Genomic DNA, 14062 nt, shown 5'->3' with positions numbered 1-14062 from the left:
AAAAAAAATAAAAATAAAAAAATCAATAATCATTGTAATCTTTTTCTTTCATAAAATTTGACAAGGTTGTCACTGATGCTGCTGGCCTTCCTCATGAGAGAGGTATATAATATGTATAATTGAATTGAATTACTATTACTAAAAATTCCAATTTTCTTAAGAAAATTTCTTTCTAGCGAAAACAAAAGTTTACAAATATGAAAGAATGAATTAAAAAGCACCCACCCACCAATATGTAAATGACGAAAGACGCAATGGTTTGTGTTTCTTTATCTAACAATTGTTTTTTTAAACAAAGGTTAAATATTCATTTGTAATTGGGTGACATTTTAATATAGTTCCACTTACGAATTGACAGCCAGACATAAACGTCCGAAATAATACAATAAAAAAGGTAAAAGAGTTTTTCTTGAAACCTTTAACCTTCTTCCCCCCCCCCACATGCTGACCGCCTCGTTATGCAAACAATGGCGTGGAAGAAGAACGCCCGCGGCGTCGTGGGAGGGGAGGGGGCGGGGGGGGGGGGGCGTTCTCAGCAGCAGCCTTTAAAAGCTCCCAGACGCCGCGAGCTCAACACGGAGGAACCTCGACCGTTTCAGGTGAGACGAGAAGAAAAAAAACAAAAAAACAAAACAAAAACAAAAAACAACGACTATCATCTACATTGGAATTTTGCATCTTTTCCTTTATGGTTCAATATGTTGCTTTCGCTTCATTCTATTTCCAGGTGTATCTGTCTGCAACTGACCATGAAGGCTGTAGCACTCGTCCTCGCCCTGGCTGTCCTCACTGGTATGTTTCTTTATTTCTCTCTCTCTCTCTCTCTCTCTCTTCCCCAAAATACATAACTGTACTGAACATCGTGCAGTGTTTCCCAACCTTTATTTTAAGTCAAGGGATTTTATTTTTATTTTACGTAACACCGCTAAATAAGAATGCCCCAAGAAGTATATACATATATATATATATACACAATTCTATTGTTTATCTTCTTTTTTTATTTTATCGTTGGTTGCAAATAATTAATATATATATATATATATATTTTAAAGTCTACACTGGAGAAGGAAGTCCTTTCCTTCTCATTGTCCATGTGTATTGTGCCAATAAAATGCATTTTATTCTATTCCATACTTAAATAATGATGAACTCATCTCAATTTACCCACAAATGGTGGTTCTGCCTGTCGCTAGATGTTTGGTGGTAAATTATTTTCTGATCAATTAAGGAAAAATGTCTCCTGTGGTCATTACGTCTGCCACACAGTCCTGAGGTTTGAGGTTAGAATCTCGGTTGCGTTCATGCGTTACTCCGGCTTCCTACCACCTTCCAAAATCACGCATGTTAGGTTAATTGAAAAATGAACATTTGCCATTTCCACGTCTCCATTTGTGCCCTGCTGACTGGCGACCAGTCCAGGGTGTACCATGCCACTCGTCCGAAGTCAGCTGGGATAGGCTCCGGCTCACCGCAGCCTAAAAGAGTTCAAAATCGATGGATGCACCTTGTGCCATCTAGTGGGAGAGCATCGAATTGTGCTGCCTGTCACTATACGTCGCTGGCATAGCTAGATGAACAAAGATACACTATTCGTCGTAACTAAAAAAAAAAATTACTGATGATTTGGATAATTTCCCGCAGCACACATCTCTTACAAGATTAATATGGTTAGGAATCACAATATCGTGAATGTGGATATTTACCGCCGCCATCTCCATCCCAGGCTGCAACGCCCGTGTGGTGCGCCAGGCCGACGCCACCCCAGACCAATGGGTGGAGACCGTGGACCGCTTCTGGCAGTACGTCTCCGAGCTGAACCAGAAGGCCGATGGAGTCGTGCAGACCATCAAGACCTCGCAGCTCAACCGAGAGCTCGAGTAAGTCCTTTATTGTATTACCACAGTGGAGGAGGGGGAGGTTGAGCTAAGGTGAGGTTCATCACTAAAGGTTCCCTTATCCTTATCAATAACAACTGTTGTTAAATGTGCCGTCGTGGTATTCGTTGTTGTAGTCGTGAATGTATAACAACTAGTTAATGCACTAGTAACAACTGAATTGTAACGACGTGATGGTACGAGTACATTGACCACTCGGCTATTTACGGCGTATCAAGTATGAGCTCTGCCGTGAATAGCAAAACTTTGCAAATAATTGACACTTGAAGAGATTTGTAATTGCAGATAGATGCCACAAGATGGCGCCAAAGCACTTCAAATGGAGACGACCAAAACTCATCACTGTATCGAGGAACATGTACACAATCATGAACCCATAAATGACATATTAAGTAGGAATAATTAATCATAATAATGATTATTGATAATAATGATGAAGTAAAATAATCGAACAAACCACCTTCCCATGTGGCTCATCAATAGTATTAGCTGGTATCGTATTTACTCAAAACTGAGTTCGTTTGTACTTTATTAAAGTATTTAACAATGTACTCACGTTATTTTTTTTAATCAATCCTCATCCACAAATCCATCCAAGTCCTCGTTTTCTGCATCCGAAACGGAACACCTGGGCAAGGTCTCCATCAAACATGCCGGGTTCCCCCTCGTCATTGTCCGAGTCAGTCTCGTTGCCGGGGGGCTGTTCAGCAATGATGCCGGCTTTTCGCGAAACAGTCAAAGCAGATACCTCAGCCCAGGCATCCACTTGCGAACCATGGATTCGTTGATCTTGAATTCTCTCGCGGCTGCTCGATTCCCTTGTTCCTGCGCGTAACTGATAGCTTGCAGTTTAAACTGTGCTTCGTAAGCGCGTCTCTTCGTAGGTGCCATTTTCGGGGGTCCTTAGTCAATATATATCTACTGGGGGCGTGCCCTAAGCGTCCTCTTTCACGCGCACCCTTCCCCCTTTAACATCCCCATGCTGTCCTCAGTCACGTCCGCCTTACCTCTATATAAGCGTAGCGCTCATCCAAGTCACACAACATTTACAGATTTTGGAACTCATGCACACATAAGGTGCGCTGCATTATAAGGCACCCCGTTCATTTTGGAGAAAATGTAAGACTTTTAAGTGCGCCTTATGGTTGTGAAAATACGGTATATTAGCTTAAATAAGAGACTGGCAAACACGTGGTTAAAAAAAAAAAGGCCTATTGTGCTTGCTTCAAGCTGTTCATTGCACCCTCCTAGTTGAAGTTTACTATAAAAGTAAAAGAGAATTATTCAACCAAACTGGATAATTTGTCTCAGGTTTGCTAGCTTAATGCTAACACACGATGCAAAACACCATAGACAGGCTAAAAAACTAGCATTGATGTTGGAGTAGTTCTAAACATTGAAACAACAGACATTAGAACACAAACAGTGCAGCAATACATGCAGACATATACTGTAATGTAAAACTCCTCACAAGCAGCTTAGTCTTATTCATGTTTCATTATCAAATATGTGTATTGATAAACTGACCCCTGGTTGTTAAGGCCAGAACAAGGAGCACAATGTCCATGGAAATAAAGCATGAAAAATATGAGCTGAAACTTTTTTAACTCTTTACATTTATGTGTGAGCTATTTTCCTGACAAATAAAAAAAAAAAAGTTCCAACATTTTTTGTTGGTGTTTTTTGAATTGGTGGATCGGATTAATAGCCTTTCCATTCATTTCCACGGGGAAAGTGATTTGAGATACAAGTGATGAACAATTTATATATAGTAGTAATCAATAGAGATCGTTCTGACGGGCCACCTGCTCTCTGCTCGCAGCACCCTGATCACAGACACCATGGCCGAACTGACGGCGTACAAGGACGACATCCAGGAAAAGCTGAGTCCCTTCGCCGCCGAAGCCACCGGCCAGCTGGCCACTGACCTGCTGCTGCTGGGCAACCGGCTGGAGAAGGACATGCTGGACGCCAAGGAGCGGAGCGGCAACTACCTGACCGAGCTCAGGACCATGGTGGAGCAGAACTCCGGCGATGTCCGAGGCCGCATCAGCGCCTTCACCCGCAAGCTGAAGAAGCGCCTCAGCAAGGACACCGACGACATCCGCAAGTAAGTTGATGAGTGGGCTTTGAAGGGGGACAAGATTTGAATGTGACCAAAGCCATGCCCCTCACAAGCGGGAGTGTGTCGAGACTGCATTGTATGAATGCGAACAGTAAACAAGCCGATCTTAACCGTCGCTAGTGGCTTGATGTTGTATTTGATGGATGTACAGTCAATTAATGATATAAAGATGTGATAAACTTACCTGTTGACCCACTGAAGATGGTGACGTGGTGGCGGATGGCTGTACTGCGACACCGACCTCGAACAACAACACTGTTAAAAATGTTTACCTTTTTTAAGATCAGTTTCTTCTTTTTCATTTTTGTTGCAAACAGGAGTTAAATAATCCAGACAATAAATTACTATAGTCTCCTTTTGCGAGAGGCTGCTGCGTGCGGCAGATAGAGTGCACGGGAAATGATTGACACAGTCTTCGGTCCAGGGCCAGGGAGGGAGGATGGATTTTTTCCCCCCAATTATTTTAATTTTTAATAATTTTCTACAGTCAGGTCATACAGAAAGTTTTTTCATTTGTGACAAAGTATTTTAAAAAATAAATAAATAAATAAAACACCACCCTTAAGTACACACAAAGCCACTTTTAAAATGAGAGGGTAAGGAAAATATTCAAATTTGGCTCGATGGTTGTTATTTGTTTATCCCACTTTTACAATTCGACTCAGTTTTCTGAGCAAATCAAGGAGGGGGAGAGAAAAAAAATCACTCTTAAAGCAACACACACCATAGGATAATTGCGCAGCTTGTGTTGGGAAAATTACTTTGGAAATGTAGTTGGTTACAATTACAAGTTACCCTGTTGAAAATGTAATAGTAGTGTAAATATTGGAACTACTTCCTCAAAGTAATATAATTAATTACTTGTATTATTTTATTTATTATTATTTTCTTAATTTTGAATGAATGCATGAACAGGATCCTTGGATGTTTCCTCGAAAATAGCAAAGGAAACGATTTATCATTATTTTTTAATTAACCACATATATGTTCTTTACACAAATAATAAACTGATAACAAATCATGATAAATTGTAATTACATGATGAAAAATAGTCTGTTGCATTCTATGTATACAGCATGCGGAAAACAACCATACCATACCATGTTGACCTAATGACAAATGTCAACAATTTAGACAATCGCTTCATGACAACCCAGATAAGTGAATGTTCCATGAAAAAGTCCACATTTATAAAGATTAAACTGTTCAAAGGTCAATGTTCTTTTACGTGTTCAAACGTGTAACTCTGAGTCCATCCTTTTTAAAATATCAGTCAAACAAATACATTGCCCCACAAGGTGGTGCTCCGAGGTCATATTTGGAAAAATCATGTTACGTTTTGAGACGACAGCAGAATGGCACATGACCGAGAGAGCCAATTACAGGTGTCGGCTTCAGCTTTTCTGGCTTTAATTTAAATGTAACTAAAATTGTAATCATGAAAATTTCCAAAAGCAACTGTAATTTAATACCGCATTGTCTCCCGGTAATGTAATGTAATGGATTACAATTATGTACATTTTGCAATTAATTAGGCTCAACCGTGGTTGTATGTGGACAGCGCTTAACTAAACCTAAAAACGGCATGAAAGCTAACGTGATATCTCCTCCATAAAACCAGCATTGTGGCCACCTACCTGGGCGAGATCCAGTCCCGCACCTCCCAGAACCTGGACACCGTGAGGCTGCGCGTGGAGCCCTACGTCCAGCAGGCCGGTGAAACCGCCTCCCAGAGGATGAGCGACCTCTCCATCGTGCTGAAGAGCCAAGCCCAAGGTCTGGGCCAGCAGCTGGAGACCCAGGCCGAGGGCCTCAGGACCCAGCTGGAGGCCACCGCCGAGGAGCTGCGCACCTCCCTGGAGGGGAAGATCGACGAGCTGACCGAGCTCTTCGCCCCGCTTGCCGCCCAGATCCGCGAGAAGTTCGACACCATGGTCGAGACGGTCAAGGGGACCGCCTCGGCTTAATGAGTGACACTTTGAGGGGAAGCTGGATGCGATGGTCTTCGAGACCTGGGAAGGAGAAGGAGGAAGTTGAGAGTTACTGATTCCATCGTCACTTTGTTGCTCTCCGGCGTTCAGTTCAGTTGAGAGTGTTTGTTATGCTTGTAAATAAACATTCACCGAGTGGGCCTTACTCTAATGCACCAAAAATGCCTCTCATTTAAATCAACACTTTTTCCCCCCAGTCCAAGACTCTACGGGGATTGGATGCAATAATGACAATCAGCCGCTAGGTAGCGCTGCCTCGCTTGTTGTTGCTTGTAACCCATACAGCGTGTCACATGATTGTACTGCTGCTGCTCTCTGTGACAAATGAATAAAGACGTCAGAAAACACCCAACTCTTGGATTTGCTGTTTGTACGTGACGCCCCCACACACCAGATAAGAAATACAGCAGATAAGATATATACCACAAATTATAAGACAGTATGTGATCTTGTTCTCTTTATTGGTTGTCTTTTGTTTGTGAAGCAAGGCAGGGTGGGCGACTGGTTAGAGTGTCTGCCTCACAGTTCTGAGGACCGGGGTTCAATCCCCGGCTGTGTGGAGATTGCATGTTCTCCCCGTGCCTGCGTGGGTTTTCTCCGGGCACTTCGGTTTCCTCCCACATCCCAAAAACATGCATGGTAGGTTAATTGAAGACTCTAAAATGCCCGTAGGTGTGAATGGTTGTTTGTTTCTATGTGGCCTGCGATTGGCTGGCAACCAGTTCAGGGTGGACCCCGCCTCCTGCCCGATGATAGCTGGGATAGGCTCCAGCACTCCCAAAACCCTTGTGACAATGAGCGGCTCAGAAAATGGATGGATGGATGGATGTTTGTGAAGCAGTCCGTCTAAGGATTGTGTTTTTTTGTTTTTTACCACTGTGTGTTTACCCATGCTAATTAGCAGTAGACTATTTAAGCTGTAAGCCACCATGGGCACAAGATTGAGTAACCTCCATCTCTTCGGGTGAGACGAGGACGGAACCCCCCCTCAAAAATTTCAATTTGAATTTTGCATGATAGGTTTTATTGTTTACGAATCAACGTGGTGCAGCATGGTGGCCTGGCCGTGAACACGTCTGGCATTTCTGAGGTTCCGGGTGGAAATCTCGGCCACGGCCTTGTGTGCGAGTGTGTCAGATTTGGTTTCCCCTATCATTCAAATACATGCATATTAGGTTAATTGAAGACTAAATTGGCCATAGGTGTGAATGTCTATGTGTTTAGTGATTGGCTGGCGGCCAGTCCATTGTGTCTCATCCAAAGTCTAGCTCCAGCTCACCTCCTATCCTAATGCAAACAAGCGCTAAAGAAAATGGATTGATTCAATGCATTGGTTTTCTTGTACTTTCTAGGTGTCTCTATCTGTCTATCTGTTCAACGACCATGAAGGCTGTAGCTGTCATCCTTTCCATGGCAATCCTCACCGGTATGTGTTTGTAATTACAGTGCATAAGTGGATGTGAATTCATATTTAACCCGCTCGCACCACAGGCTGCACCGCCCGTGTGGTGCAGCAGGCCGATACCTCTCAGAGCAAATGGGAGGAGCCCGTGAACCATTTCTGGCTGTACTTCATAAAGCTGGGAGACAGACGGGGATGTGCAGACCCCGGATTTTGGTAGAAAACTTGAGTAAGTCCACCGTCCGCTATCACAGATGGGAGGCAGGGGGGCGGTCTTCAGAAAGGTATAGAAACATTGGAGCAGTCATAGTAATAATTAGTCCATTAGCATGTTATTACAAACAAAGAGGAATAAGGGCGTACTATGGGTCTCCATGTCTTTAGCAGAGTATATTGACTTAAAGGAAACAAATTTGGTTAAATTATTAGTAACAGAAGTTAATTAGCTAGTAATCAGATTATAAAACTGCCGAAATGAGTAACAGTATTATCTGAACTGCAACCGCAATAACAAATATAGAGCCCCCTTTTTTATTTTTTTTATTTTTTATTTTTTTTCCAATGGAGATGGGTGTTGCCCGATGATAGCTGGCATAGGCTCCAGCACGCCCGCGACCCTAGTGAGGAGAAGCGACTCAGAAAATGGATGGATGGATGGGTGGGGTATCCTCAGTTATTGGCTGAAAAATTCAGATTTTCACTGGTTTTGTGAATGCGTACCATAAAAATATTGCTTTGGCGCTATCTTGTGGCATGTTCGGGCCAACCAACTATGTTGAAGTGAGGGGAAAAGCTTAGTCCCGCCATATCCTTGTTCAATAGAAAAAAGTGCTTCGACAGGATCTTGTGGTATCTTTCTGCAATAACAACCTTTCTGGGTGAGCAGATATTTGCTATTTGCGGTTCACTGTATTGTTAAATTACTAACAATAGTAGTGAAGTAGCTATTACATTACAATAACCATCAAATGACTGCCAGCGCATTGGCGCCTGTGGCGTTCGTTGCCTATATCCGAGGGCATGAGACTCCATTAATTGCTCCATTTTCTTTTCATTTCACTCGAGTGACAACATATCTGAAACATATTCAACAGCTCATAACTTGAAAAACTGGTAAATTGAGGCACTTGCACAGTAATACTGTATCGTTAGATTAATACCTCTCTGATGGCATTAAAATTTGACGTCTTTGTGAAGGCAGCTTATTTCAATAGTATGCATTGCATTGGATGTCACTGGACTGCAGAAGTGGTCAATTAGTTGTCTATACTTGTGAATGTAAAAATAAGTGCAGCTCTATTACCTTCACACATGCGACCTTCTCTCTGCTCGCAGCAACTTGATCACTACCAGTATATACGAGCTGAGGACTTACATCCACAGCACCTCCAAGAGTCAGCTGAGCTCTGACTGCAATGTGCAGCGCCTGGTCACCAAACTGAATGGGGACATGCTCGACGTCAAGGAGCAAGGCATCCTTTTCAAGAGCCAGCAGATCAAGAGCATGGGGCAACAGAACGTCCACGAGGTGCAACGCGACATCCGAGCCTTCGCCAACGGCCTGAGAGACCTCCTCGGACATCGGTGACATCCGCAAGTAAGTTGAAGCTGGATAATTGTTCTTTAAAAACAAATATGATTCTTAATGTGATGTCTCCTTGAGTCATTACCTTATCGTGGTGGAGGGGTTTGTGTGTCCCAATGATCCTAGGAGCTAAGTTGTCTGGGGCTTTATGCCCCTGGCAGGGTCACCCATGGCAAACAGGTCCGAGGTGAGGGACCAGACAAAGCACGGCTCCAAAAACCCCTATGACGAGTACAATTAATGGATTCAGGTTTCCCTTTCCTGGACGCGGGTCACCGGGGCTCCCCTCTGGAGCCAGGCCTGGAGGTGGGTCTCAAAGGCGAGCGCCTGGGGGCCGGGCCTGCACACATGGGGCCCGGCCGGGCACAGCCCGAAAGGGTAACGTGGGTCCCCCTTCCCATGGGCTCACCACCTGTGGGAGGGGCCATAGGGGTCGGGTGCAGTGCGAGCTGGGCGGTGGCCGAAGGCGGGGACCTTGGCGATCCGATCCCCGGCTACAGAAGCTGGCTCAAGGGACGTGGAATGTCACCTCTCTGGCAGGGAAGGAGCCCGAGCTGGTGTGTGAGGTCGAGAAGTTCCGACAAGATATAGTCGGACTCGCCTCCACGCACAGCTTGGGCTCTGGTACCAGTCCTCTCGAGAGGGGTTGGACTCTCTTCCACTCTGGAGTTGCACACGGTGAGAGGTGCCGAGCAGGTGTGGGTATACTTATTGCTCCCCAGCTCGGCGCCTGTACGTTGGGGTTCACCCCGGTGGACGAGAGGGTAGCCTCCCTCCGCCTTCGGGTGGGGGGACGGGTCCTGACTGTTGTTTGCGCCGATGCACCAAACAGCAGTTCAGAGTACCCACCCTTTTTGGAGTCCTTGGAGGGGGTGCTGGAGAGCACTCCCGCTGGGGACTCCATCGTTCTGCTGGGGGACTTCAATGCTCACGTGGGCAACGACAGTGAGGCCTGGAAGGGCGTGATTGGGAGGAACGGCCCCCCCGATCAGAACCCGAGCGGTGTTCTGTTATTGGACTTCTGTGCTCATCACGGATTGTCCATAACGAACACCATGTTCAAGCATAAGGGTGTCCACACGTGCACTTGGCACCAGGACACCCTAGGTCGCAGTTCGATGATCGACTTTGTCATTGGACTTGCGGCCGCATGTCTTGGACACTTGAGTAAAGAGAGGGGCGGAGCTGTCAACTGATCACCACCTGGTGGTGAGTTGGCTCCGATGGTGGGGGAAGATGCCGGTCCGACGTGGCAGGCCCAAACATATTGTGAGGGTCTGCTGTGAACGTCTGGCGGAATCCCCTGTCAGAAGGAGTCTCAACTTCCACCTCCGACAGAACTTTCCTCATGTTCCGAGGGACATGGTCCACTCAGACTCTATGTTCCCCGCCTCCATTGCTGAGGCGGCCGACCGGAGCTGTGGCCGTAAGGTGGTTGGTGCCTGTCGTGGCCGCAATCCCCGAACCCGTTGGTGGACACCAACGGTGAGGGATGCCGTCAAGGTGAAGAAGTCACGAGCTGTGGGTCGCGACCGAAAGTACAAAATCCAGGATACAAGAGGCCGAAATGAGTTTCCTCCGCAGGGTGTCCGGGCTCTCCCTTAGCGATAGGGTGAGAAGCTCGGTCATCCGAGAGGATTTCATAGTAGAGCCGCTGCTCCTTCACATCGAGAGGAGACAGATGAGGTGGCTGGGGCATCTGATTCGGATGCGTCCCGGACGCCTCCCTCGTGAGGTGTTCCGAGCACGTCCCACCGGGAGGAGACCACGGGGACGACCCAGGACACGCTGGAGAGACTACATCCTTCGGCTGGCCTGGGAACACCTCGGGATCCCCCCGGAAGAGCTGGATGAAGTGGCTGGGGAGAGGGAAGTCTGGGCGTCCCTGCTAAAGCTGCTGCCCCCGCGACCCGACATCGGATAAGCGGTAGAAAATGGATGGATGTCTCCTTCTAAACCAGCTTCATGAACGAACACCAGATCTCGCAGAACCAGGACACAGTGGAGCCCTTTGTTCAGCAGAGTGGCGACACCACCTCCCAGAGGCAGGCTGAGGGTCTGAGTCAGCACCAGCAGACCCAGACATGGGATCTGTCCCATCAGCATGAAACCCAGGGCAGGGTGTTGGTCTCCACCATTGAATGAGAGTCGGTTGGCTACCTTCTCACTTGCCTGCTCAGTATATTTTCTTCTACATTTTGGTTAAGGTGGTGAATGCACTTTCACTGAGTGGATCTTACTCAGTGCACAAAAATGCATGTCTTTCATTTTAAAAAACGCTTTCGTAAAAATGCGGCCGGTGCGATGGCGAACCTCTGTCACAAGACTGTATGACGTACACCTCGTTGGCTTGAAAGAAGACTCCAATAGAGTGTTTATCAATCTTTTTTGAGCCACATCAGAAAACTTCTTAAACACCTAACCTACAATTCCATTACAACATGCTGGCAATTTTTTGACTTGAGTTCGTTGTCACATTTCTGTGGGGGCAATTATGTATTACTCGTGCACTCACTGTAGTTGTCTCGCCATGCTGCACTATTTGCATATACTGGCCACTCATGCCAGAGTAGCATCTGCTCCATTTGCACACTGATTGAGGAGTATCTGTAACATTTGCACAACCGACATTGTCCCAGATGATCGCACTACTCGTCACTTTAAACCGCATACACTCCTTGAAGTCTCAGCGCCCTTTGCACAATGGTCATTGCACCGGACTATTGCAATTTTAGTCATTCGAACTGCTCTCAGTGCTAGAGGACTCTGCATCTTTTTGCACAGTTGTCAAAAAAAATAAAAAAATAAATAAAAATGTACCGGCATTACCAGATAACTAGCAACCCTTTACTGCTCAGTGACTGTTTTTTTTTTGTCAATGTCTTTCTGTCTCCAAAGTGTTCTGTAAATTGACTGTCTGTTGTCGTACTAGAGCGGCTCCAACTACCGGAGAAAAATTCCTTGTGTGTTTTTGGACATACTTGGCAAATAAAGATGATTCTGATTTATCAACTTTTTTTGAGCCACATCAGAAAAATCTCATGGCACACTACTAAACAAAACTGTCACAAAGGTTAACCATTGGTGATGGTGTACGAGCCTTGTCGCAAAGAAAAAAAAAAAAAAAAAATTAAAATTAAAAAAAAAAAAAAAAAAAAAAAAAAATATATATATATATATATATATATATATACACACACACATATTTTAAAAAAAAGTATTTTTTTTTGCAACAAATTGACACCCCTCCTCCCCCCACACATATCGTATAACTGCCTGTATTGATAGTTTCAACCGCCAATATACCACAAACTATGATCCCCAAACACTGCAGTATCATTTCGAGCTCATCTAACAATATTAAAAAAGACTGGTAAATGTAGAAGTACTAATTCAACTCCTGTACTTATGTAAAGAAAAAAATACAGAGTCTTAAAATATATAGTACAAAAGTAAAAAGCCTTTTTTTCTTTGTTCACATTTCAGTTAATGTCGTTGTATTAATTGAAATGTTATGCATCTGAAGTACAAGTACTATCGCTGACGGTGAGAACTCAAGAGTGAATAAAAAAAATGGCGCTATACCATGCATTAAAAATTAGTTAGAAATACAGTCATACACATTGGTGCATCACGTGATGCAAACGTTGAGGGGTAAAATGAAAAATAAAGCCTGCAAAAACATTGGCATGCTACATAGATGACAGAATACGTTTTGCCTCTCATCCAAGACCAACAGAAAGTTCCAGTTGTGATCGGTTCAATGCCCTGAGAAAGCCACATAGAAAGGAAATAAATTCAAACATGTGTCCATCCTGCACTGACACTGGCAGCTGTGTTTTCTCAACCACGCAAACTGTGACATCTGCACCACTGCTAGAGTGGACACATAAGGATAACACACAAGGCTCTACCAGACGCTGACCAACCACTTCATAAGGTACCCAAAAGGCAAATATGTATATATTTTGTGTTGCATGCATTACACCACAGTTGGTTCAAATAAAATAAATTAAATGGATAAATATTGTGCTCCATGCACAAAGAACCAGATGCATTAACTAGGAATGAGTGTTTAGCATCACTTATTGTGCATAATTAAGTGCATTAAAACCACAGAGCGCTCGCTCGGCATGTCTACTCCATCTGTGCTATGATAACATTTCTTGAAAAAAAAATCCCTGGAAATTAACAGGTGTTCGGCTGCTAGTAACCCTTCAAAAAAATATAACCCTGCAGAGATTTTACCTCCTATTAAAAACTCCATCCTTTCCCTCTCCCTCTGACACTTCAAAAAGCTCACTTTTGTAAACTTGTTATTGCCAATGTGGACGAGCATTTTCACACCGCGTGCTTCCTACAATTATTCAAGAGGGAGTTTACACGCACGCAGGCACCGACCACAAAGGAGATGGAGATTAAGTCGTCAAGAGCCGAGGGCGCTCCACTGCGACCTATTCATTTGGGTCTTGTCTGCCCCCCCCCATAAAAAGGCTACTTCAAGGGGTCGGTGGTGTGAAAGCAGAATGTTGTCCTGAATTCAACTCACATTACATTTACATGGGAGGAGGGGGGCTAAGGAAGTGCAGATGGCACAATAAGGTTAGTCTGGTTTATTTCCCCGCTACAAAAAAAACAGGAACGTCTGTGTTCCAAAAAGTGAGACAATCAAGTCCCCTTGCTGCTGTTTTTTTTTTTTTTTTTTTTTCCACCAAAACAATTCAAATAAGCACAAATTATTTTTGTGCTGACTGTGACATGAACTTGCAATCAGAAAAGAGTCAGAACAATGTAGGTTATAGGACATGCTGGATTATTGGTCTCAGTGGTGAAATAATAATAATAATTTTACAAATGCACAATGTAAACTAAGCAAAATGCACAACAAACTACAAAGTTACCCACCGCAGCAAGACCCAACCAAACCAAACCCAAAAAATATATTGAAAAAAAACCACTACAGTCATAAACAAACAAACAATATCCAGCATAAAATCAAAAAGGCTCTACAATGGTCCCGGGCAGGGATGCAGCAGTACCAATACCAGTATTACTGTACGTCTA

General features: G+C 44.4%; 2 protein-coding genes across 2 annotated transcripts; both read left to right on the top strand.

Moving 5' to 3' along the window:
• Nucleotides 1–551: 551 nt before the first annotated feature.
• On the top strand, nucleotides 552–6358 carry apoeb (apolipoprotein Eb). Its single transcript, XM_061674262.1, has 5 exons — nucleotides 552–599; nucleotides 728–792; nucleotides 1724–1877; nucleotides 3718–4005; nucleotides 5642–6358. The coding sequence occupies exons 2-5, from the start codon at nucleotides 750–752 to the stop codon at nucleotides 5985–5987; spliced, it is 831 nt and encodes a 276-aa protein (XP_061530246.1). The 5' UTR covers nucleotides 552–599; nucleotides 728–749; the 3' UTR covers nucleotides 5988–6358.
• A 1036-nt stretch (nucleotides 6359–7394) lies between these two features.
• Nucleotides 7395–11143, top strand: LOC133401928 (apolipoprotein Eb-like). Its single transcript, XM_061675459.1, has 4 exons — nucleotides 7395–7437; nucleotides 7503–7629; nucleotides 8749–8997; nucleotides 10960–11143. The coding sequence occupies exons 1-4, from the start codon at nucleotides 7395–7397 to the stop codon at nucleotides 11141–11143; spliced, it is 603 nt and encodes a 200-aa protein (XP_061531443.1).
• Nucleotides 11144–14062: the final 2919 nt, after the last annotated feature.

Source organism: Phycodurus eques, chromosome 4 (assembly GCF_024500275.1).
Source record: "Phycodurus eques isolate BA_2022a chromosome 4, UOR_Pequ_1.1, whole genome shotgun sequence".
NCBI lineage: Eukaryota > Metazoa > Chordata > Actinopteri > Syngnathiformes > Syngnathidae > Phycodurus > Phycodurus eques.
This window is presented reverse-complemented; position numbering and strand designations above follow the sequence as displayed.

Excerpts from the sequence above, each read along its gene's own strand:
- LOC133401928 (XM_061675459.1), top strand. The coding sequence starts at position 7,395 with ATGAAGGCTGTAGCTGTCATCCTTTCCATGGCAATCCTCACCG. Across the intron at positions 7,438-7,502 it reads TTCCATGGCAATCCTCACCG|GCTGCACCGCCCGTGTGGTG; the intron begins GTATGTGTTTGT and ends CTCGCACCACAG. Across the intron at positions 7,630-8,748 it reads TGTGCAGACCCCGGATTTTG|CAACTTGATCACTACCAGTA; the intron begins GTAGAAAACTTG and ends CTCTGCTCGCAG.
- apoeb (XM_061674262.1), top strand. The coding sequence starts at position 750 with ATGAAGGCTGTAGCACTCGTCCTCGCCCTGGCTGTCCTCACTG. Across the intron at positions 793-1,723 it reads CGCCCTGGCTGTCCTCACTG|GCTGCAACGCCCGTGTGGTG; the intron begins GTATGTTTCTTT and ends TCTCCATCCCAG. Across the intron at positions 1,878-3,717 it reads CAGCTCAACCGAGAGCTCGA|CACCCTGATCACAGACACCA; the intron begins GTAAGTCCTTTA and ends CTCTGCTCGCAG.